Here is a 25,871-nt window from a genome sequence, read left to right as displayed (position 1 = left end):
GGGTGGAGAGCGGAGGTGCATACTGTGGAGGTGGGGTGCAGGGGATATGCTGGACGATCGGTAAGGAGGTGGGTCAGAGGGATGGGAATAGGTGGATCAGGAGAATTTGTGGGGCAGCAGAGATGGGATCTGCATGGATAGTAGGGAAGGCTTGGGGGGGGGGTGGTGGGAATAGGGGGTGTAGAGAGAGTGTTTTTGGAGTGAGGAGAGGTGATTGATGCCAAGCGTTTTCCTTTTTTTTGTCTAATTGCTTTGTGATGTTTTGCTTTGTTTTGTTTTGTTTTGTTTTGTTTTGTTTTTTCTTTGAAATGCCATGGGGGTGCTGTCAAGGGGATCCCAACGCAGCACCGGCCAGCCAGGGGGAGGTGTACAGCACTTAAATGGCCGAAACACTGGTGATCCCTGGTGTGCTGCTGACGACCCATGGCATTTGCGGAGTTAACATCTTTCCGTTTATTATCTCGAATTTTGCTGAGAAGAATTTGACATTAAAAAGGAAATCAACAAAGAATGCAATTTGCAGGTTTACCTTGATACTTGGAAATAAATCTTATGTAACTTTCTATGCCTTTGAGATGCAGGGCCAATGATTCAAATCCAGTATCTTGAAAGCACAAAACGTATATATTGATCTTACTCTCAAATGATTAATTGTATGATGATAGTGACCTCTTGATGTGTCTCATTTGAAATGTAGAAGGTGATCTGGACAGTGGAAACCAAGACACAGTCAAGATTGAGGAAAGTGTGATAACAGAGGTTTCAAGTCAGATGCAGTCTGCAGCTGGTACACTTGGGCCAATGGACAAGGTCCAAAGTATGTGTGACAGAACAGATACTTCAGACGAATACAACTGTAGTTCTCACAGGAACGTGTCTTCCACAAGCAGTGGCTTGTGCCATATTTGCGGAGGCTGTTTTGTCAATCTCGCAAGACACATGCGACTGCACGAGGGAAGAAAGATATACGAGTGTGAGCGGTGTTCTGAGAACTTCCCAACAAAGTGGGACCTGAATAAGCATGTGAGGGCAGTACATCCAGGAGAAATGTCATGTGGACAATTGATTTACAAATGTGAAATGTGCCCAAAGACCTTTGCCAAGAAGTGGAATCTTAAGCGTCACCGAAAACTGCACTCGAAGGTTATGTCAGCCATGGGAAATGTGAAGTGTGACTGCTGTTCCAGAAGCAATGCAAGTGACAGGAATCTTGAAGCACACAGAAAGATCAACATTTTGAAACAAGGTTGTGTACCTGCTCCTATAAAGGGGAATGTACATGGACAGAATGGCTTGCCAAAGCAGTTTGATAAACATTGTGTCTGCTACATTTGTTGGAAATCATGTGGAACACCTTATAGACTCAAGAAACACATGCTTATCCATGCTGAAAATGGGCCAGCCAAATCTTACAACTCTGAAGTTCTCAAAGGTAAGTAAGGTCTCGCTGTGAAGTATGAGGACTCCTTTTGACCTATTGGTATGAATTCTACACTCACACATGAGCAGTATATTCCAAAAGGCTTACAAAAAATATATGTCTACACAGTGTATCTCTTTGGTAAGCTTTAATATGGCTTTTAATACAAGCTGTTGATGGTAGACCTTTTTTTTTGCCTCCACCAAGAAACGTCCCTGGAGGCATTATGTTTTCAGGTTGTCTGTCATTACTTCCACCCATCTGTAATCAATATTGTGGACAGTGTATAAACTAAAAAACTTTTTGAGGTATCCTAATGAAACGTAGCACCCATATGTATGAGTGGGTGAAGTTGTGCCTGTCCAACTCTGGGTATAGATGCATAAGGACGAAGGTCAATGGTCAAGGTTAAATGCCCTAAATTTCACTTTTTCTGCCGCATATATTTATGTGAAATTCTGGAAGCTTGTTTTCTTGAAATTTTGTCAAGCAAATATAAGATTATTCTACTACAAAAATACAGTTTATACAAAATGGTTACTGTCATCCAAAAATGGCAAATTCCAAGTTACCAAGCTGATGGTTTGGCAGTCTTAGTTGAATAGTTAGAGTATCCCACTGAGGTAAGTGTCGAGGTTGAACCTCCATCTCCAGGAAACTTCCAGACATGAGCAATCAGCCATGACAACAACTATTACTACTGTGTTGGTAAGGGAGAGAGCAAAGATTTCCCTTTGTGTTGCAGATACTGTTTTATGGGGTAATTTCTGGCCGTGCAAAGGTGGCAAAACAATAACAAGTGAACAAAACTATATGTCGTGAGATGAGCTATTATTCCCAATGTGACAGAAAGATAGCTACTGATATACTGTATGTACATGTATTCTGATGAAGCAAATCTCTGCATTTTAGTTGTTATTTGAAATTTATTCGGGAATGACAAATCCTTTCTTTTTCTTAGATAGAAAAATAACTGTCATACATATTTTATCAGTTTCAGCACTTATGTTGTTCGGGTCTAGGCCTACAAGTAAAGCTATCGAATTTTGCTGGGAAGAATTTGACATTAAAAAGGAAATCAACAAAGAATGCAATTGGCAGGTTTACCTTGATACTTGGAAATAAACCTTATGTAACTTTTTATGCCTTTGAGATGCAGGGCCAATGATTCAAATCCAGTATCTTGAAAGCACAAAACGTATATATTGATCTTACTCTCAAATGATTAGTTGTATGATGATAGTGACCTCTTGATGTGTCTCATTTGAAATGTAGAAGGTGATCTGGACAGTGGAAACCAAGACATGGTCAAGATTGAGGAAAGTGTGATAACAGAGGTTTCAAGTCAGATGCAGTCTGCAGCTGGTACACTTGGACCAATGGACAAGGTCCAAAGTATGTGTGACAGAACAGACACTTCAGACAAATACAACTGTAGTTCTCACAGGAACGTGTCTTCCACAAGCAGTGGCTTGTGCCATATTTGTGGAGGCTGTTTTGTCAATCTCGCAAGACACATGCGACTGCACGAGGGAAGAAAGATATACGAGTGTGAGCGGTGTTCTGAGAACTTCCCAACAAAGTGGGACCTGAATAAGCATGTGAGGGTAGTACACCCAGGAGAAGTCTCATGTGGACAATTGATTTACAAATGTGAAATGTGCCCAAAGACCTTTGCCAAGAAGTGGGATCTTAAGCGTCACTGGAAACTGCACTCGAAGGTTATGTCAACCTTCGGAAATGTGAAGTGTGACTGCTGTTCCAGAAGCTATGCAAGTGACAGGACTCTTGAAGCACCCAGAAAGATCAACATTTTCAAACAAGGTTGTGTACGTACTCCCAAAAAGGGGAATGTACATCTACAGAATGGCTTGCCAATGCAGTTTCAAAAACATTGTGTGTGCTACATTTGTTGGAAATCATGTGGAACGCCTTACAGACTCAGGAAACACATGCTTATCCATGCTGAGAAAGGACCAGCCAAATCTTGCATCTATGAAGTTCTCAAAGGTAAGAAAGGTCTCGCTGTGAAGTATTTAGAACCCATTTTGGCCTATTGGTATCAATTCTACACTCACACATGAGCAATACTGTAAAGGTCGACAAACAAGATGCATGTCTACACAGTGTATCTCTTTGTGGTAAAGCTGTAATATGGCTTCTAATGCAAGCTGCAGATGGTGTGACTTTTTATACCTCCACCACCGAAGTTTTGCTAGAGGCATTATGTTTTTTGGGTTGTCTGTCCTTCGTCAGTCTGAAAGCAATTTTGTGGACAGCGTAACTCAAAATCATTTGAGGTATCGTTATGAAACTTGGCATGCATATAAATATGGGTGAAGTTGTGCCAGTCAACCTTTGGATGCAGATGTGTAAGGTCAGTTGTCAAGGTCAAATGTCCCCAAATTTCACTGCCAAACCCCCCCCCCCCCCCCCCCCCCCGTCTCTCTGAAATGCCTGAAGGCATTTTAACTGTTTAAAGAAAACGTGATATTATTCTCCTACCACAAAATGTAAACAAAATAAATAAATGACGAAGTGGTAACTGTCATCCAAAGATGGCACCTTCCCAGTTACCAAGCTGATGGCTCGGTAGTCTTTGTTGAAACAGTAGAGTATCCCTCTGAGGTAACTGTCAAGGTTGAGCCTCATCTCCAGAAAACCTCCAGACACAAGCAATCAACGATAACAACAGTCATAACAACTGAGTTGGCAATAGAGAGAGCAAAGACTTCCCTTTGTGTTGCAGACACTGTTTTACGGGGTAAATTCTGGCCATGCAAAGGTGGCAAAACAAGAAGTGAACAAAACTATGTGACGAGCTGTTTGTTCCCAAATGTGACAGAACGGTATACTGATACATGTACATGTACTCTGATAAAGTCATATCTGCATTTTAATTGTAATTTTAAAATGTTTTGCAGGAATGACAAGTCCTACCCTTTTCCCCCGATAAAAAAATTAAATGTTACATCTTTTATTAGGTTCAGCACTTTTATTCAAATGTGGGCCTACAAGTAAAACTACTAAATTTTGTTGGGAAGAATTTGATATTAAAAAGGAAACCAACAGGCTACAAGTTGACCCAGAAGGCAATTTTCAGGTTTACCTTGATACTTGGAAATAAACCTTGTAACTTTTTGTGGCTTCGAGATGCAGGGTCAATGATTTAAATCCGGTACCTCAAATGCACAAAAAAGTATATTTTGATCTGACACTCAGATGCTTAATTTTATGATGATAGCGAGCTCTTGATTTGTCTCATTTGAAATGTAGAAGATGCTCTGGACGGTGGAAACCAAGACACGGTCAGGATTGAGGAAAGTGTGATAACAGAGGCTCCCAATCAGATGCAGTCTGCAGCTGGTACACTTGGACCAATGGACAAGGTCCAAAGTGTGTGTGACAGAACAGACACTTCAGACGAATGCAACTTTAGTTCTCACAGGAACGTGTCTTCCACAAGCAGTGACTTTTGCCATATTTGCAGAGGCCGTTTTGTCAATCTCGCAAGACACATGCGACTGCACGAGGGAAGAAAGATATATGAGTGTGAGCGGTGTTCTGAGAACTTCCCAACAAAGTGGGACCTGAATAAGCATGTGAGGGCAGTACATCCAGGAGAAGTGTCATGTGGACAATTGATCTACAAGTGTGAAATGTGCCCAAAGACCTTTATCAAGAAGTGGGATCTTAAGCGTCACCGAAAACTGCATTTGAAAGAAATGTCCGCCTTGGGAAATGTGAAGTGTGACTGCTGTTCCAGAAGCTATGCAAGTGACAGGAATCTGGAGGCACAAAGAAAGATCAACATCTTCAAACAAGGTTGTGTACCTGCTCCTAAAAAGGGGAATGTACATGGACAGAGTGGCTTGCTAATGCAGTTTCAAAACCTTTGTGTCTGCCACATCTGTTGGAAATCATGCGGAACGCCTTACAGACTCAAGAAACACATGCTCATCCATGCTGAAAAAGGGCCAGCCAAATTTTACAACTCTGAAGTTCTCAAGGGTAAGAAATTTAAAGCTCCTTTTGACCTACATTGAATTTTATACTCAATGTGCATATGAGTAGTATACCCCAAAAGGGTGACAAATTTCATGACTTCACAATGTATCTCATAATGGTAATCTGTAATATACATAGCTTTTAACACAAGCTGCATATGGTATGACTTTTAATTAATAGCATCACAGGCTTTTAGGTAGGCCCTGCTTTCTGCTGAAGGATGTGATTGACTGCAGTTTTATGGTAGGGAGACTGAGAATTTTGTCATCATTTTGCTTTGTGATGAAGTAATTTTTTATGGAAAAGTATGGTTTCCTTATGTACATCATACGCACACGTATACACAAAAGAAAAAATTGAAAAAATAGAAGCAAAGAAATCAAGCAGGGTCCATGTTCACAGACCTTGACCTCCCCCTCCGGTCAGTCAGTAGATTTATCACTTTACACATATTTTGATGTCATATTTACTGTAATTGTTTTTCTTTTGAATAATAAGCTCTTTCTTAAGAAATATGTGAGAATTTAATTTGTTTCAAAAACTGCCTAGCTGTTTCCCATTGGTTTCACTGTGTTTTGTGCATCTTTCGTAGAACTTGTTATTGTGCCTGATTGACTTAGGAATATGTACAGAAATGATTCAAAATTTCCATTAATGTACATAAAGCTGCGTGTATGCAGGAGGATTGAATACAGAAGTGTATTCATCAAAAGCGTAAAAGCAGTATAAGTTTGTTTTCACACACCTTTTGAGCAAAGCAAGAAGTCATTATGGGAACTGCTTTGGATGTACATGAGTAGAGTTAAGAATAAAAACAAAAGATACACTGTGATGCACATGTACATTGTGTGAACACTAATTATCATTTTCGTTTGAAGAGAGAGAAACATTCATTTGTTTCTTGAAGTTGCACTACAATGAGTTTTGTGTCATGTTGTTGTTTTAACAGGTGAAATCAAAGACCCTGTTCTACAAGATGAGGATTCTGAGTCCAGAGTGAACACTCCTGAGCAAAGTGAATTGCTGAGAAAATTTAGTGCTGCAGAATCTGACCAGGTACAGAATGTAATGTGCACAGACGTTTCCCATCATAATTCCACACATGCTACAAATAATACAGTGTGTCTTGGAGGTGAGAAGAAAACCAACACAGGTCCTTGCAGGCCCTCAGAAGGACAAGCCGTACCAGGAGAGGATAAAAAAGAGCTAGATTTCCCAGCGCTTGGTGTCGGAGGAGAAATATCACATGGGGTGATGGCACACAAAGACCATGAAAGCAAGCCCCCGTCGAAGACACCCAAGTACTTCTTTAAAAGGGAGCAGTGCAAAGTGTGTAGGAAATTCATACACAGGCACAAGATGATTGTCCACATCTGCCCCCCCAAGGAAAAACGCAGTATCTACATCCAGCTCCATTTCTAAACAACCGAGATATTCACCATTTCATATTTTTGCCAAAGCCCCTGGAAAATATACTCTTGTGAAAAATTTCTTCATTGTGGAATTTTAGTCGATCTACAATAGCTACCAATTTTCCAGGAAAATATCATTTTGTGTTTTTGTTTTGTTTTTAAGATATTAATGAAAATGTAGATACTTTGGGGAAACCCCATGCAATTGACTGATTTCCCCAAGGAAAAACGCAGTATCTACAATGGAACGAATTTCCCCAAGGAAAAAAATAGCTTCAACTGAGAGAAAATTTAAATATAAATAGGAGGGATGAATATCCTCTTGAAAGAACCTTCGACTTTGGCTATTGTAGGATTAAGACGAGGTCAAATTAAGCAATGTTGGGTGTACCTCCATCATGAGGCCTCATTCTCTTGGGTTGTGGCAGGTGACATCTTGTCCTGGTGAAAGGTCTCATGTGCTGGTAGTACGTGTGCATTTCTATCAGAGTTCAAGTTCTGTACAGAGTTGTGTAAAGTCAGATTTGTCCATGTAATTACTCATGATGATACTTTACAACCCGGGCAATAAGCGACGGATGTATAAGTGTACACCTTGTCCTCGGATCCCATGATTTGTTCAATGTACTAACAATGTATCTTATGTATACAAAGCTATTGCTCTTTGTCAGTCTTTTTTCTCTAACCTTGTATACGGTTTCGTATACTATACAGGGTGGCCCAAAAAGAACGGAACGCCTAAGATCTTTAATTGTAGAAATATTGTCGCAAATATGTCATTATTTTGCATATTATTAGAAAGGCCGTTCATTTTCAAATAGAATGACACCAAGTTCTTTAATTTTGGTTAATGCGTTATGATTTTAGGACCATTTTTGTCAACCCTTGCAATTTTCAAAGTGTGAACATTTTGCACTCTCAGAGGTACAGAAATCAACGATAATTCGGCTTGTCGTAGAACCAGTAGCGTTCACATTGTGTGGAACGTGGGGCGGACAATGACAATCACTCGTCTGGCCTCACATTCTACACACTCTGAACGCTACTGGTTCTATGACAAGCCGAATTGTGTCTGGTTTCGGTATCGCTCAGAGTGCAAAATGATCACATTTTGAAAATTGCAAGGGTTGACAAAAATGGTCCTAAAATCATAACGCATTAACCAAAATTAAAGAACTTGGTGTCAGTCTATTGGATAAAGAATGGTCTTTCAAATAGTATGCAAAATAATATATTTGCAACAATATTGCTGAAATTAAAGATCTTAGGTGTTCCGTTCTTTTTGGGCCACCCCGTATAGTGAAGGAAGACAATCTGCAGTGTTCCGTAGGCCTATTATGCTTCCACAAAAAGTAGAATCGGAAATAATGAGTAATTACAATTTTTTGAAACTTAGGAGCGGTTTCTCTAGTTTAACAAAACTCCCCCAAAGTACTGTATAGTGATCATAAATGAATGGAAACAAGGGGTTCGTTTTTTTTTTTTTTATTTTATTTATTGCGTACTTTTTAAGGAGATGGAATTGCAGAGTTTCCTCCCAAGCTGGATTAGAATAGTGTACCAGGGAGATAATCAGTTGTTATCCGCCAATTATTGAGTGTTTAATTCCGCATTGTTGTAATGTATGTTTTAACAGTAACGTTGTGTGTAAAACACACATTCACCTTTTTGTGTGTTTATCATGTCATTCGTTTTGATGGACCATGTTTTGCGTGTCGACCCTAAACCCTCCATTAACATTTCTCTGAACTTCGTTACAAGTTATTAAACACCAGCAATATTGTTCAGAATCGCTCTTTTCTTCTTGACATGGAACTATACTTCGTCCATACCCATGAAGAAGTCTTCTTCGTGTCTCAGATGGAGCTCTCAAACATATAGCCTGTATAATCTCTCTGCTTGAACAACCGGACTCCCGAAACTACTAAATGCAGTGGTCGAGCCACAAACCCACGACAGATGGATCACCACTGCTTCTCTGTGAAGTGAACTTTTTTGCGGGAAGCTGACCACTCTTGTAGGTGACATAGTGAAGAGATCATATGCCTTTAAGTGGTGTAGCTACTCCAAATATGCCAGGCAGGTTCAAGGCCTCAGACCGATCTTCAACTTCCCTTGCTGTGATGAGTGTCGTCGTAATGGTTGAATCTTTCACAGCATTACAGAATTCTTCAGCAGTGTAGATAGAGCACTTTCGATTCTTTACCAAATCTGAAGCTCTGCGCTTCAGGGTTGCTTCAATGCCGTCAACTGGGCCTTTCCCATACTTGTAGCGTTTAAATTCCATTCCAAATCAATGTTGTGTTTCTCTGCGAGCATTAGTAGGGCATTCATTACAAAATCGGTGCTTGAATTGGCTTGCAGGACAATCTGACCATATTTTGACTTCTTTCACATCACTGCTGACTGTTGACAGAAGCTCCTCCACAAAGACTACAACTGCTGTTTTGTCATGGGCCATCAATTAATCACTGATGATGACCTGTGATTTTATTTTCTCCCAAAAACACATCACCGATGTGTACAGAGTTATTTGCCCGTGATTCCAATGGGCAGACTGGACCTCGTCTTGACTAGAGCATGTATAATTCTCCGCGAAGTCCATCTAGAGGACAGCAAAATCCGAGACAGGACTTGAGGCCATTTTCTTATCCTCTTTGAAGCTCGCCAACTGTCGCCGCTTAATGTAGCAGTGCTCCAAGAACTTGACAGAACTGGAGCTGGCATAGTTGTACAGTTCATGAAGAGTTCCTGATACTTGTTGATAAGACGGCCATAGACTTCTTGCCAGTTCTTCCATTGAGTGCACATATTATTCCTCACATCTGGATCTTCTGGCAGTGGATATTTAGATGAAAATCCACAAGAGGTGTGAGTACATTCACCAAACCAGCACTTTTCATCATCCGGTGACTCCAAGCATGAGGAAGGAAGTGCAGCAGAGTATAATGGGATATCTGGCACGTACTTGTGCAGAGCATCCACAGCCATGATGAAATTTTGATGATAAGTGCACTTACATACATTGACTGGTGTTTCAGAGCTTAATTTGATATCATGCGGTCGCAGTTCAGCAAACTTGCATCTTCACATTTGGATATCCCTCCTTGAATGAAGCGTAAGTTTCCTTGATGCTCATAGTCATGTGTCGTTTCTAGAGCTTGGTTTTCCCGTTGTCATCACTAATGGTAACGACATCTCTATTTCCTTGGGAAATTCGACTGATGTAATCACGCCTGTAGTAATCTTTCACTGCATCAATGGTGTCCATGGCCAATCGTGTGATCCGAGAGTTTTTCTTGGGCCATGTCATGGACACTAGGAATTCTGATGCATGTCGCTTAATGACAGCATGCTTTTCCCTGTACTAGTAGGGAATGAGGATTTCGCCTTGTTGCTAGCCTTGTTGAGGGTGCAAGTGGAAGAATGGTGTCAAAGGGGCTGTCTGTTTCAGGCATCATTTTCAATGTTTCAGTGTTTTTCAGTGTTTTCAGTGTTTCAAATGAATTTCCTTTTCAGAAAGCGATGTCTTTGTTGTCTCTTTTTGTCCCTCTCTCTTTTTTCCTTTTGCAGAATGGCTTAGTCTGCCTTGCTCTTTTTTGATATTTCCTCTTTCTGCCTTGCTCTTTTTTGATATTTCCTCTTTCTCTTTTTGTGCGATACTTTCTGCTTTAGCCTGAATTCTTCATCTGGTAGGTCTCATATTCCCCACTTGCCTTGAATCGTTCACGACGTTTGCGTTGCCTTTCCTTGGCTGTTTGAGGCATTTTAGGATTCTAAAAAAATAACTAAATCTTGGTTTAAAAAATATGCTTGTCATTGCCAATTATATAAAACAATAACACGAAAGTGAATGTATAGGCCTGTTGACTTAGTGAATACAATGTATTAAGCTTTCCTCATTACTGAGCTATGTATCACACTAAATGTTACAAGATGCAAACAATAACAATAAAACAAAAAAGAGGTCAACTCATATCATAAGATCCATTGTACATATGGCCAGTTGGTATGATAACAAATGCAAAAGATTGTAAGATTGTAGTACAGTGTCTATGTCTGTTATAGACCACTCTGTCTAGCTTATTGAAACGAACATTGTACAGTCTGTATTATAAGTTGGAAATGAAAGCACTCAATTAAAAGAAAAGAAAATCAAAACTTGCTCTTATACACCTGTGTGCAAAATTGCAGCAGGGAATCTCTAGAAAATGTGTTGATCAAAATTGCAACTCTCCTTTCTTTAGGCAGACAAGATGAAGAACACGCAATACTTCTACCACTTTTCAACATGGATGCTCATGTGGCTGAAGTAAAGTGACTTTGCAAGGCTAAAAGACATAAATCTGTCATATCCATTTAAAAGAAGGGGATGGAGCTGTTAGTAGTTGGAGGAATCAGAATGTTGAGTAAATCTAGAACCCCCTCCCCCAGTCTGCATAGCTGCTGAACAGTATGGCCCAGCAACTGTTGACATTCCATTAATATATATATATTATATATACCGGTATATATCTAAAATATGGACATATTTTTGTGACTTGCGTGACACGTTTTGAGGGTGTTTTCAATCGAAAATACAGTCAAGCACGTCACATAGAAATGCATTATCTAACTTGATATGGTTTAATGGGTGTAAAATAAGATCTAATACAAAAACGATACATCTATAGATAATGGAACATGCTTTTGATAGTGTTAAATGAAAAAAGTATTAAAGAGGCATAATTTCTGTAGACAAAAAAAAGCTCTGTTACAGGAGGTGTAACTCGGTTGTTCGAAGGTGAAAAGGAATGAAAAATCAGATTCACACTCTGAACATTTACCTAACCAAATATTTATGTACCTTTTTTTCAATTGAGTAAATTTGAAATTTCAGCTCCTGGTGTCTAGTTACATCGCTGTACAGAGAGCAAGATGTACGAACATAGAAAAGAAGTGTAGAATGTATGAACAATTAGCTGTCAAAATCATATCACCACATGAAATTCGATTCCTGTGATGAAAGTACACTTCAGATATATCCCAGAAACTCTATTATTGTAACATTATCTTGACATACTAATTTCTGCATCCACAGTTAATCAAATATATAAAACAATTTTTATGATTGAACTTCTCTAATTCATGAAATTGCCTTTTCTTGAAATCAAGTAGCTTTTTTTTAACCAAAAATTTCAAATTCATAATGAACTCAGTTCTAAAATGTATGGAAAAGCAGCTTTTTTATTCATGGTAAAAGCGTGGTAGAGATTAGAGGTATCGCAATAGTCGTGGTTGCTGGCAAATGGGGTCCTTGAAGATTATAATTATTTACGGAGGAAGGATGTCATTCTCATGACTGTTACTGTCTGCAGAAGGTTGGGAATTGCTGCTAGACATATGAAGGATAGGTCTTGCACTGTGCAGTTGCCACTTGTCACCAATTTTCTGAATTTCATGTCTGATCAGAAGCTTCTTGTATGCTGAAGTGAATTGTCTGGCGGTAGGATTATTATTGCAACCAACACTCGACCTGATCGCACAGAAGAGCTCAATGTGATCCTTGCTCATCATGTGTGTAAGTAGAGGTATTTCAATGGTGGAATTGCAAGGAACGATAAGGTGGCTGTACATGCATTCAGCACTCCTTATTCCAGCGAGAATGCCAAGGAAGAGAGTCTTGCGGTTGATGACATCTTCCCTCAGCATTTGTGACCTCTTGTAGATGGGAGTATATTTCTGCAGAAAATCAAATGGTTGCCAGACATGCATATTTGATGGATAGAGTGGTGTTTTGGAACCTCGAGCAAACAGAGTTCTTGAATTCAGTTGGTCGAAGAGTCGGTCCAGAGTCCTGATGAAGTGGACCGTGGCCTCACATCCTCTAAATTGTGGAAGGTCTTGCGCCCTCAGGAGTTCAATGGTATCGACGACACTTTGACTGAGGGTCTGAGCAGCAAGGTTCACTTTCATCTTCTGATGTTCCCACTGGATGTGTGCGTTGCAGAGCTTGTTTCCCAGTCTCCAGCCTTCTTCGTAAATTTTGTGTGATTCTTTAATAATGTATACATGCCATCTGATGTCTCATCCTCACCCGTCGCCTTCACAGCTCATTGGCGCTGAGTGTGTTTCCCAGTTTACACGTCTAGAAAGACACTGATATACCGTGATTCATCCTGTAGATGTGTGAATGAGGATTGGATATCGGGAAGTTTCATTCCTCGTAACTAGGATCTCAAACATGATAATGCGGCAGGTGGGGCCATCACATAAGGATAAGATCCAAACGCCAACATCAACTATATGTACATGTAGTTTCTTGAGGTGCTGCTGTACTAAGTTCGCTCTCTCCTTTCCAGAGAAGCTCTGAATCAAGAAGTAGCCAACAGGTAATTTTCACGGGGCATTCAATGCTGCAACCATGAAGATTAAGGCTTCAGATGTCAACGGAGTGGTGTCATCCCTGTTTCTGTACCAATATCAACATAGCCGTGAAATATCTTTTCGTCCCATTGGACATGCTTCTTGATGGTCATTTTGAGCGTCAGGATGCAAACCAGTTCCCGACCAGCATCTTTGGCCTCTTGCACTTTCTTCGTAAGTGTGCAAAAAGCCTCATCATTAAATCAAGGCTGGCCATCTATACCAATTATGGATGTCTGAGAATGTGGAGGTTGAAGGTCAGTGTCTTCAGAAAATACCGATACGCCTTTGCTGAGTACAAGTTGAGCGTGATGGCAAATGCACGGAGGGCTGATGGATAGGCCTACTTCTCTCATGATGGCTTGTCACTCCTCTTTCTCCTCTTACAATCTCCTTCAGTTCACTGGGAATATCGCATGTCTTATCCATTGTCTCAAGCCCACTTTTTGATAGAAATTTTTTTTTCCCTTTCAGCATTGCAGCTACATCTGTAAGTGTCTTCATTTTTTTTTTCTGCTGAATCTTCAAACGCTTTTGTAGTTTGGAAGTGTGTTCAAACAATTTTTCAAGATTTTGCTTTATGCGTAGACTCTCACTAATACAGTAGGTGTGACCTTCATGGATGAGGCCTTTCTTTTTTTTGGCAGGTGTTGGTGGATGCTTAGAACTTGAAGAGCCTTCAGAGCTATTACAGTATGAGTACATCCCTGAGGTGAAAAAAAAAAATCGCTTCAGCACCATGACTTTCATCTGGTGTATTGTCAGCATTGTCTGAGTTGATTCACAAGATCCGGACTGATGACAGCTGTCAATAGGTTGCAGCGATGGCGAAAATTGCGGAGCTTTGTTCGTTTTTGCTCATGTAGTTGAATCTTCTGGAGGGCTATTCTCTTTGTTGACTCTTGGATATGGCGCTTCCGGGTTTTTTTTTTTTGTTTGTTTTGTTGTTTTTTTTTGGGGGGGGGTGGGGGTTGGGGTACTGCACGAAATTAAAGGCAAATATTGAAAAGTGTTCGATTGAGTATGCCATTGCTAACGTCTTATTAAATCAATTCAAATAGCACATTCAAGAAGAAAATGGAACAATAAAATTATTTCAATGTCAATTTCTTTGCAGGGTATAGATATATCTTTTATGAAAACCAAACCTCTAAAATGTTTTCAAACATGTGTACACATTGGTATGACATGTTAAAGGCGACTTATCAACAATATGAATATGAAAGTACAAACTTATTTACAAATTTGGTAAAAGGGTCCAACAAATAGCAACACTAGTGGACGTTGGCCCTTGAATGCAGAAGAAGAATATTTAAATTCAACAAGAAAATTATTTACATTATAAACAAGTGTATTTACACTATGTACAAGATTAACATTTTGAAATTGATGCTAGTGTACTTACATTACTTATATTACTAGAATTGAAGTTTTTGCTTTGTGGATTACAAAATAAACAAGTTTATTCCAATTATGTGTATTCTTCCAATAAATTCTTTTTGAAGACTTTACAATAATTTTTACGAGAGGATGTATAACGTAAATCAGTTGAAAGATTGTTCCATATTTTAAGACCTAAATATGCTATTGATCGCTTCCCTAATTCTGTTCTGACAGTTTTTAGATTAAAATTGCACATTTCTTTGTGTCTTGTTTCGCATGTATGGTCAATGTGAGAAAAATAAAACGATGCTTTATGAGGTAGGTTATCATTCAATAGATCATAGATAAATATTCCAATTAGGTAGCTATATTCCTTAAATACATCCAATAATTTTAGTTCAAACAATGAAGATGCTGAGTGATGCCTGAAACTTTGGAATGTTGTCACTCTCGACATTCTCTTTTGTAGCATTAGAATAGGATTTAAGAAAGTTTTGTTTGTTCCGCCCCAGACCTCCAATCCGTAGGTTATGTGAGGTACAATAAAAGCATTGTATAACAGTAGCAGTATTTGTTTAGAGACAAAGTGTCGTATTCTGTACAAAAGTCCTATTTTTGTGCTTAAAACAGTGCATACATTATTGATGTGTTTCTTCCAATTTAAATTTTCATCAATACAGATTCCGAGAAAAGATATTGAATCAACTGACTCTAAAATGGAATCGTTAATTGACAATTGATCAAATATTTCACTTTTTCAACGCCTGCTTTTAAAAACCGTATACTTAGATTTATCAATATTTACTGTTAGCTTGTTTAAATTACACCATACAATCACATCTTTTATATTCTTACTAACATCTGCTAAGTTTATATTGTGCTCATCTGTGTTGAAAGTATGAAAAAGATTAGAATCATCGGCTAATAATCTAAAATTAGAATATGAAGTTGAATTGGGCAAATCATTAATATAGATGAGAACAAGTGTTGGACCTAAAACAGATCCTTGAGGAATACCACACGAGATCAATTTATTTGAAGATATGCAGTCATATCATACAAATTGTTGCCTGTCTTTCAAATAATTCCTAAACCATTGTAAAGCTAAACCTCGAATTCCGTAATGTTCAAGCTTTTTAAGAAGAATCTTATGATTTATCGTATCAAAAGCTTTTGCAAAATCAATGAAAACTCCGATCGTTGACCGCCCTTCATCAGTACTATTTGTAATTTGATTAATCAGATTTATAAGTGAAAGTTTGGTACTGTATCCATGCCTGAATCCAAATTGATGTTTATATAAAATTTTTCCGAAAAATCTACAACACGTTTATTAATTAACTTTCAAATAATTTACTTATTGCCGGTAAAATCGAAATTGGTCTACAATTACCTGGATTACTTTTATTTCCTTTCTTAAAAATTGGCACTACCCTAGCTATTTTGAGCTTATTCGGAAAAATACCTCTCGAAAATGATAAATTTAGAATAAATGCTAAAGGTTCACTGACGAATTCCTTTGCATCCACTAACATTCTAGCAGGTAAGCCATCATACCCGCTTGCTTTAGACTGATCAAGAGTACAAATCATTTTATTTACATCTGAACTTACAGCTGGCAAGAAAAAGAATGTTTCTTGTTGATGCGGACCGAGATAATTTGCAAAGTTGTCATTATTAATCTGAATTTTACTTGCGATATTTTCACCTATACGTTTACAAAAAAAAAAAAAATCGTTGAAAGTGCTTGCTATATCTGTCGATGAAGTAACTTTTACATCTGACCCATCATTTTCTTTCCTGACTAATTCATCAATTCTTGTGTTATTTTGCGAAGGTGTCTTTTTCAGAAGTTCATTTATAAGGTTCCAGGTTTTTTTGCTGTTTTTTCTTTTTGAAATAATTTTCCATAATAGAGCTTTTTAGCTGTTCTAATTACTGAAGTCAATGTGTTTCTATATTTTTTAAATTTGCCAACATGTGCTGCGTCAAACCCAGACTTGATGGTTTTTGAATAATAAACATGGTTTTTTTTTTCGTATGGATTTTTAAATAGATTTTGTTATCCATGGATTTGACCTTTCCTTTGAATTAAAAGATATCTGTTGAACTGGTGCATGTTTATTGCAGACCTCCAGGAATATAGTATGAAATAATTCATAAGCTTCATCAGGATCAGTACATTCATGAATTGCTTTCCAATGCACAGTTGATAGGCCTAGATCATCACAAAAAGAATCCTTCGAATAATTCCGGAAATTTCGTAGACGTGTCATCACCTTTTTAGTGGGTTTAAACTCAAAATTGTCAAATAAAGCATAAACTGGAAGATGGTCTGTTATACCAGCCTCAATACATCCTGACTGAATACAACACAACGAAATATTCGTATATTATGGTCAATTAGCGTTGAGGTTGTATTAGTAATTCTTGTTGCTGTTTTTATCAACTGGGTAAGCCGTATGACTCTGTAACACGTATTAACTCACTGCTCTTGTCTTCATTATTCATAAGATCAACATTAAAATCTCCCATTATAATCGCTAGCTTCTTGTCAAGATTCAGGTTTTGTCAAACAAACTCGAGTTCATGTTTAAATTCTTCAAAATTCGTTCCAGGTTTTCTGTACACCACTCCAATGACGATAGTTTTATTCATTAAATTCAACTTAAGGTAAGCCAAATAGATTCTGCATTGACAAGAGATATATTATTAATTCGTGAATAATTCAAGGAGGAATGGATACTGGTATATGCATCCACACAACCACCTCTCTGTTTTGCTCTGCACTGTATCTCTAAGTTAAAGCCAGGTATTTTGAAATGGTCAATATCTATTACGTTCCAAATCTCAGATAATCCAATTAATTCAAACTTATTTCTAAACTTTCTTCGTACAATTCCTGTAAAGAATCAAAGTTCTTGTATAGTGATATTTATACATGCGAAATGTAGATAATGAATTCTCCATAAGTTCTTCAATGGTAGAATTACAATTGTTGGGAAATAATCGAGATGAGCTGACATTTATACAGTGCATCAAAATTATCATTTGTGTTTTGCAGAAAAGAATCATTTCAAGTTCAACATCGTCCATATCAAATACAATACAGTTGTATTTAGTGATTTAAGATATTAGAGAGAAAGGTTTTACTTAATCTTACGCGTGTCTTCCTTTCCATGAATGATGATCGGGAAGGCCGTCTCATTCTTCTTCACATAGATTCTCCCGTTCCATAGGAATTTGTAGCCTGCACTCCTCCTGGCCTTGTTGACTTCTCCCAGCAACTCGCGAGTAGATCAGATTCTCATTGATGTAGATCCGATCTCTGCCCTAGAATCCGAGATGATGAAGTCCTTGAGTTTCCTCCTTTCATCATACACGGCACTAGCGCGGCGGTTGTAAAATCTGATGATGATTGGCCGAGGTCGTCGATCTCCTTCCTTCGATTTCCCGATTCGGTGGGCGATGTCTATGTCGTCAGCCTTAACTGCTGAGCTGACGACTTGGGCGATTTGCAGGGCGATTTTCATTGGTTCTTCCTCCTTCCTCTCCGGCACTCCACTGATTTCTAGATTGACGCGTCGGTGGTATTGGTCGAGATCGAGAACGTTCTGGCTTAGCTCTTCAACCTGCTTCTGCAGGGCTAGATTCTTTTGGTTTAGGTTGATGTTTTCTTTTTCCAGTTTCTGCGTTGTTGCCTTCATTTTCTCAAGCTTCTCATTCAAAAAGAGATTGAATTCAAGATTCCGGTCTGTCCTTCTTTGACCTCGTTCACCACCACCTCCAACACGTAGAGCTTATTGTTGATTGCTCGGGAGAGGTCTGCGATCTCATCTCTCAAAATACTCAGTATATACATGAGGGTGCACACTGAGGAGAAACCATTTTGCTGTAAAGTGTGTTAAAAGTGCTTCGAAGGAAGGTGAACCTCAACTGACACCTGTGTGTGTATGGTCCCATGGATGCACACCTACACCTGCTACATTTGCAACATGTCATAATTATAACATTATATATCTATTTTTGTGTAAAAACTATTTGCTTCAGAATGGTCTCGTATTCAAGTAATGTGCAGTTCAATGTTTCCAGGTTTGCATGCCTGAATAGTGTCGGCGATCTTTAACGAGCCGTTCACAAAAATAGATATAATTATAATGTACTGTTAAATGAATCCCACAGGAATTGGCTAAACCATCCCCCAGTATTCCCATTGATTCCCATTGACCAGTTACTATAGTCAACCCCTGATCATGAAACCCCTTCCTTTAATAAAACAGCACTTTATTCACTTCTTGTGGTCTTCTGTCTAGCCTCGCCTACTTCAGTGGCAATTGTATATCTTTTAAAAGTTTTATTACTTGGAATTTCTTTTTTATTTTCTTTAGAAGGTGTGTACAGTTTTGGTCGAGGTGAAGATTTAGCTTTTAACGTTTTGTGAGATATTCAGAAACCACTCTATGAGATGTGAAAGAGCATGCAGTTCTAAGGGGTATCAAAAGTTTATTCGATGAAAATCGGTTTTGAAATGGCTGAGATGTTCAAAAACAAGGTGAAACAAAGAGATACTAATAAAGTTGGGGCATGTCGCCTTTTATTATTAGCACTTTTTGGGATATCTCAGCCATTTGAAAACCAATTTTAATTAAATAAACGTTGAATCCTTCTTAAAATTAGATGCTCTTTCATATTTCATAAGAGGCTTTTCATTATCTCACTTAGGAATGTTCAAAACATGAATCCTTACCTCAAACAGTACTTTACAGTCCCTTTAACTGATAATTCATTAGCATGATAACATGTGAGCTATTACACTGTGTTACATGCATCTCTCTTCGACTTCAATACTCATGTAGAATGAGGCACCAGGAATTTCATTACACACTTTGAGGTTATGTGTGTACAAGTGGTGAGTAGTCCCTTTCCCATCTTATACCGGCAACGACCTTTTCTCGATATTGGACTTGTATCTTTTGCTGGTTTTGCCGCGTATATTCACAGACTGTGAGACTACTAACTGACAACCCAAATCCTCTTTTGCTTTTGTTTTGGCTTTGTTTCTATTTGTTTGTATTTGTGTGTGTGTGTGTTTATGTTTATGTTTGTGTGTTTTATTGTTGTTGTTTGTTTGTTTGTTTTTTGTTTTGTTTTTTTTTTTTGGGGGGGGGCGGTTTTAGTTTTTTGTTTTGCCTAGTATACTAACCATTCCCGTCCACTATTTTACATTACCACTCGTTGCAATCGGGACAATGAACACAAAGTGATGGAAAAAGAAAAACGTTGCTCGCAGCTGTTTGCTGTTTGACTGTCTGGTCACTACATGTTTTTAAATTTATTTACTGAATGACATGGTTGTGATTATATCGTCTGATGGTAAATTGCTATACTACGTTTCATTAATTAACATGATCATGCAGAATAAAAGGTCATATCAAGATTATGATCATATGAAATATACATGAGCTCATCTGAAATATATTTATTTATGTACATGTATAGGGACAGAGGAAATATTTTTGTCCGCCTCAGGCAAAACTCTGATGCAGACGAACTCTTAGCCTTTAGGCAAATTAAAGAGTTTTGCCTAATACCAATGGATATCGATCTTGAAAAGTGTATGGTCTATCGCCATTATATCAGTAGAATATACTAGTATACATTTAGAATAATATAATGATAAATTTAAGTGTACAGTGTACTTCTGTTGGTAGACAACACTGGAATAGCAAAGACAGTGGTAGTCTTCTTAGGGCATTTTCTTTGTCTCAACCTGTTCCGTGGTAAGTTGTATGATTCAAATCGATTTCACTTGAAAGCTGTCATTAATGTACCACTATGTATATAATTATGTACATTATACCTGTATTAGGTGTCTTTTTTATCAATGTTATGTCCATGGTAATGCATTATTCCCGCCAATAAAAGGTATTCTGCGAAAAGCCTGGCTATTTGTTTTGTGTAATCTCTGTCGTTCGGCGCAAAGAATACAAATACCATGCTGTGCAATTATACATGTACCACTATTATAGTTCTTTTGTCATTTTTCTTAATGTTCTCATGGGACAGTATTTTTAGCTCACCTGAGCCAAAGGCTCAAGTGAGCTATTGCGATCGCCCTTCGTCCGGCGTCCGTCGTCCGTCGTCCGTCGTCCGTCGTCCGTCGTCCGTCGTCCGTCGTCCGTCGTCCGTCGTGCGTCGTGCGTAAACTTTTTACATTTTCATCTTCTTCTTGAAAACCCCAAGACCGATTTTCATCAAACTTGGCAGGTAGCATCCCTAGGGGGTTAGGAACTCAATTTGTTAAAATGGGCACCATGCCCCACCCAGGGGGCCCCCAGGGGGGCCCAAACCCCCCAAAATTAAGGAATCTGTAAAAATCTTCTTCTCTAGAACCAGAAGTGATAGAGCTAAGTTAATAATATGAGTTAGTACATTGATGACTGTAGTTTCAAGTTTGTTCATGGCAGAATCAGGGGTGCCCCCCTTGGGACCCAGGGGAGGGGGGGTGGGGAAGGGTTCTAATGGGGCCTAAATTGTACATTTTCATCTTCTTCTTGAGAACTCCATGACCCATTTTCACCAAACTTGGCAGGTAGCATCCCTAGGGGGTTAGGAACTCCATTTGTTAAAATGGGCACCATGACCCACCCAGGGGGCCCCCAGGGGGCCCAAACCCCCCAAAATTAAGGAATCCGCAAAAATCTTCTTCTCTAGAACCAGAAGTGATAGAGCTAGGTTAATACTATGAGTTAGCACATTGATGACTGTAGTTTCAAGTTTGTTCATGGCAGAATCAGGGGTGCCCCCCTTTGGACCCAGGGGGGGGGGGGTGGGGGTGAGGAGGGGTCCTAATGGGGCCTAAATTGTACATTTTTATCTTCTTCTTGAGAACCCCATGACCCATTTTCACCAAACTTGGCAGGTAGCATCCCTAGGGGGTTAGGATCTCAATTTGTTAAAATGGGCACCATGCCCCGCCCAGGGGGCCCCCAGGGGGCCCAAACCCCCCAAATGAAGGAATCTTTAAAAATCTTCTCTAGAATCAGAAGTTATAGAGCTGAGATAATACTATGAGTGAGTACAGTAATGACTGTAGTTTCAAGTTTGTTCATAGGAGATCCAGGGGTGCCCCTCTTGGGGGTGGGGGGGGGGGGTGGTTGGAAGGGTCCAAATGGAGGCCTGAATTGTACATTTTCATCTTCTTCCTGAAAACCTCATGATGGATTTTTGTCAAACTTGGCAGGTAGCATCCCTAGGTGGTCAGGATCTCAATTTATCAAACTGGGCACCATGCCCCACCCAGAGGGCCCCAGGGGGCCCCAATTCCCCCAAATTAAGGAATCTTGAAAAAATTGGGCCCTTATTCTACATTTTCATCTTCCACTTGAGAATGCCTCGTCAAATTTTGGTAGAGCTGTGAATAATTTAGATTAGTGACTGCGTGAAAGGTGAACTTGCGATACTCAGGTGAGCGCTAGACCCGCGGGTCTCTTGTTATACTCTGTATCATTTGCACAAACAAGGTGAATACATGTATATCTGTAATAAATATGTCCATCTTGAATGTAATTGGATTTTATTAATTCGTACTTTTTTGTCTGTTTCAAGAAGATACTTCATCTACTTTCAATGGCATATAAAGAGAAAAAAGCTTCTTTTTTCAACAAGCTACAAATCATTTCAATTCAGTGACTTTATGTCACATTGCAGTTTATCATACCCATGGCGAGATAAAGAAAATTTGCCTTAAAAAATTACGTGTACGTTTACTCTGCTTTTTAAAGGAACAGTTTGGGTTTTGTGGATTTACCATCTTTTCGACAAAAAAAAAAAACCCTGCTCAAGTTTTCCGCGCATAAGTCGAATAATGGCCTGAGTCGAAGTTTTTTTTCAAGTCCTCTTCTCTTTATATTCTACTGACTTTAATTCCCAAGTAAAATTTCCCTAAGTCGAAGCTATTTCTTCATTCCAAATTAGATTCGACTTATATGCAAGTTTGAGGGTGATGAACAATCCGTATATGTTGTTTTAGTAACTAGTTAATTTAGTTTCCCTGACATTTTCTATTTTTCTCGGTTGATTTGTTGTGTTACGACCAAAATCACACTGGAAACGATCGCACAAATGAACCAATATGTTGATGTTCAAGCGGTTTAATTAACAGTAATATTGCTGTTACAGACTCGTAATGATTGTTCACAATAAATCAATACAAACAATTATAAATCGGTATAATGGAATCACTTCATGCATGCAATACAGTCAAATCTGAAATCACAAGGTCCATGATGTAATCCCTGGAAATATCCAAAGACGATGTTCGATGCACATCTCTATTAAAAAAAAAAAAATCGAGTGAATACAAAAAAAGGTGAATTTTGAGTGAAAATGCTTATTTTCACTCATTTTGCGAGTGACCTCAGGGATCACTTGAAGATTTTGGCTACAAGGACAGTGTAGGAATTGCATTTGTACTTCATCCCTAAAAAATAACTATAACAATCATGTTAGGCTTCAAATACACTGTACAGTGCATCACTCAGCAAAATAGGCCTATGTATTGACCGATTCGGGTTCGTTGAGGGCAGCAGACATTTTACGACACAGGGCGCAGCCATAGTGGGTGTATCAGCCGACCCCCCTGCTCTCCCCCACCCCAGGGCAACATGTTTATCACGCATTTGTAACAAAGGTTCGCGCACTAGCAAGCATTCGCGCACTCAGTACGAGACGCCCATTGGCTAAAGCAGTTTTTCATTCTGCGCGCGTGCTAATGTAGGGAGAGGGGTAGGGGAGTGCGGGGGGGGGGGGTCGACTGATACACCCACTATGGCTGCGCCCATGCCAAAAATACACATAGCGCGTCACAGAATCGGTCAATAGGCACCTCCTAGATCATTCCAGATTGGGTGAGCTATATACATGGACATACATATACTATATGAAATATCTGTGTATTTGTTTCGGGACAGAAAGACATCTTTTATCTGCCCCACAAGAAGACTTTTGCCAAAAGGAGACCAATGGATGTTAATCTTGAAAGTGTATGGTCTGGAATATTGCCATGATATACTGTAAGTAGAATATACATGTAAGATATTGTGGATGTTATTATTCTTTGTAAGTGTACTTATGTTGGTATTCAACACTAAAATTGCGAAGACAGTGGTGGTTCTCTATTAATATAGAACGGGGTTTTTTTTCTCTGTCTCTCTCAACATGCTCCATTGAAAAGTGTATCACAGCGATGAGTCAGTCTTAACACTAAACACACACACACACAAAATAAGTTCCCCCTAAAGCAAATCGCTGTAATTTCTAAATCAGGAACCTTAGAGGAAATCTCAGCACAGGGGCAAGTAGCTGTAGTTAGCTATCATGTGGAATTCACTGTATGTATATTGTCGGGTCACGCTTCAGTTAGCACGCCTTCAAGGCAAAATGGTCACTTTTTGAAGTTCACAAGCCATATTATTTCGTATCTTAGATTTAAGGTTATCGGAACATACCTCACATTGCCAGCATAAGAAGGCATGCAATGCACAATTTATGTGCTTCCTGTCGTACCATATGACTTGTGGGCAAAATGTCACGGTTGAGTGAAAACGGAGTAAAAATTGCCGAATGGCAGTTTGGACATTTTTCGCATGGAACATTTGTTCAAACGGATAGAATCGATGTTTTGATAAGCTATAACGACGACTTTGGCACGCAATGTTGGTTAATTCAGGACATTTAATTGGATGAACTCATTATAAAACAAACAGAAAAATCATTGAATTTATGCAGTAGATAGTGCTTTGATTTTGTACACTTGAATCAACTTAATGGCATTTTTGTTGTGCTAAAAACTGATGTGTCTGTACAGTGATCCTGTGGCATTTCCTTCAAGGTGTCAAGCGTCAATGAGCACGTGGAGCTAAAAAACACCTTTTCCCTGCACGATGGTCTATATTCATTTCCTGTGTTGAGTAACCTTCAGAATTATTCGTTGGGAATTAGTTTGATTTCATTTTCGAAGATATAAATAAAAAACATTCCGCTGTGTTATGCTTCAGTTAGCACAAAGAAAAAATGTGCCTATCAAAAGAATTTAGAATTTGTAACGATTTGAAACTGCTTGTAGGAACGGTTTTGGTGGTAAATTCTTGCTTGTTGGTGACCTCATTCATGTAGCCCTATTATGTCCAGTATCTCACTTTAGCATGAACATAGGGTCAATACAATAATATATACCCTAAATTTCAGCATCAGGTTTCACCTTATGTATTTATTTCGCTTGAAAGCTTTCATTAATGTAACATGTATATTCTGTACATTATACATGCTTAAAATCTTATGTTACGTCATTGTTTATACACTTGTATGCATTTTTCCTGCTAATGAAAGGAATTCTTCAAAAAGTCTGGCGATTTGTTTTGTGTAATCTCTTCCGTTTGGCCCAAGGAATATTCATATGCTACGCTCCTATATAGGCAGTTAGGTGTACGACTAGATTAATGCTGTCCTCTTTTTTTTTACGTGTTCTCGTGGGACAGTTGTATCATTTGTGCAAACAAGGTGAATATTTTGTAATAAATACGGATTTATCTAAATTGTTTATCTTGAGTTACATTGGATTTGTGAGTTTGTTTGTTTTTTTGTTTCCAGAAGATGCTTCATCTACTTTCAATGGTATATAAAGAGATAAGAAGTGAATATTCATTTCACAAGCTGATAAGAATTCCAATTTAATGACTTTGTGTCCCAGTGGAGTGCACACCCCATAATGAGATAAAGAAATTTTCCTCAAAAATCTACATTCTTATCCTGTATTACCAAAAATAATAATTTGAGGATTTTTTGGATGTACAAGTAGTATCCTTTTTGATAAAACTAGTTGTTTTTTTAGCATGGTTGTGAACAACCGTAAGCGTCGTTTTAGTAACTACAATGGTATAGTTTCTTCGACTTCGTGTATCTTTCTTTGTTGATTTGTTATCCCTTCACATTACCCTGTTTTTCTTAGTCCCTCAATTTATGTGCATCAAGATGAAATATTTCGCAGATGCAAAAATGTTATGATATGTGTACGATGTAATTTTGGGAGCAACACATCTCAAAAAGCTAAAGCCGGCCTTGCATTATAGTCAGGAGTTGATGTGCAGTCAGCATGCACTCCGTTTTCTCACTGTATTCCGCTAGATCAAGAACTTTTTGAACAAAATGTCTTAATCACCAGTAACAAAATTTATCAGTGGATA

At 38.7% G+C, this 25,871-nt stretch overlaps 1 protein-coding gene across 1 annotated transcript; it reads left to right on the top strand.

Annotated features, from left to right (window-relative positions):
• Positions 1-845: 845 nt before the first annotated feature.
• Positions 846-6,886, top strand: LOC139740979 (uncharacterized). The gene is made up of 4 exons (XM_071651567.1): positions 846-1,432; positions 2,696-3,430; positions 4,697-5,431; positions 6,378-6,886. Exons 1-4 carry the CDS (start codon positions 940-942, stop codon positions 6,848-6,850), a joined length of 2,436 nt encoding a protein of 811 aa, XP_071507668.1. The 5' UTR covers positions 846-939; the 3' UTR covers positions 6,851-6,886.
• The last annotated feature ends 18,985 nt before the right edge of the window (positions 6,887-25,871 follow it).

The sequence above is a fragment of the Diadema antillarum genome, unplaced genomic scaffold (assembly GCF_040938485.1).
Source record: "Diadema antillarum isolate AM-2024a unplaced genomic scaffold, OU_Dant_1.0 scf00000030, whole genome shotgun sequence".
NCBI lineage: Eukaryota > Metazoa > Echinodermata > Echinoidea > Diadematoida > Diadematidae > Diadema > Diadema antillarum.
Note: the sequence above shows the minus strand (reverse complement) of the source record. Positions and strands in the feature narration are given on the sequence as shown.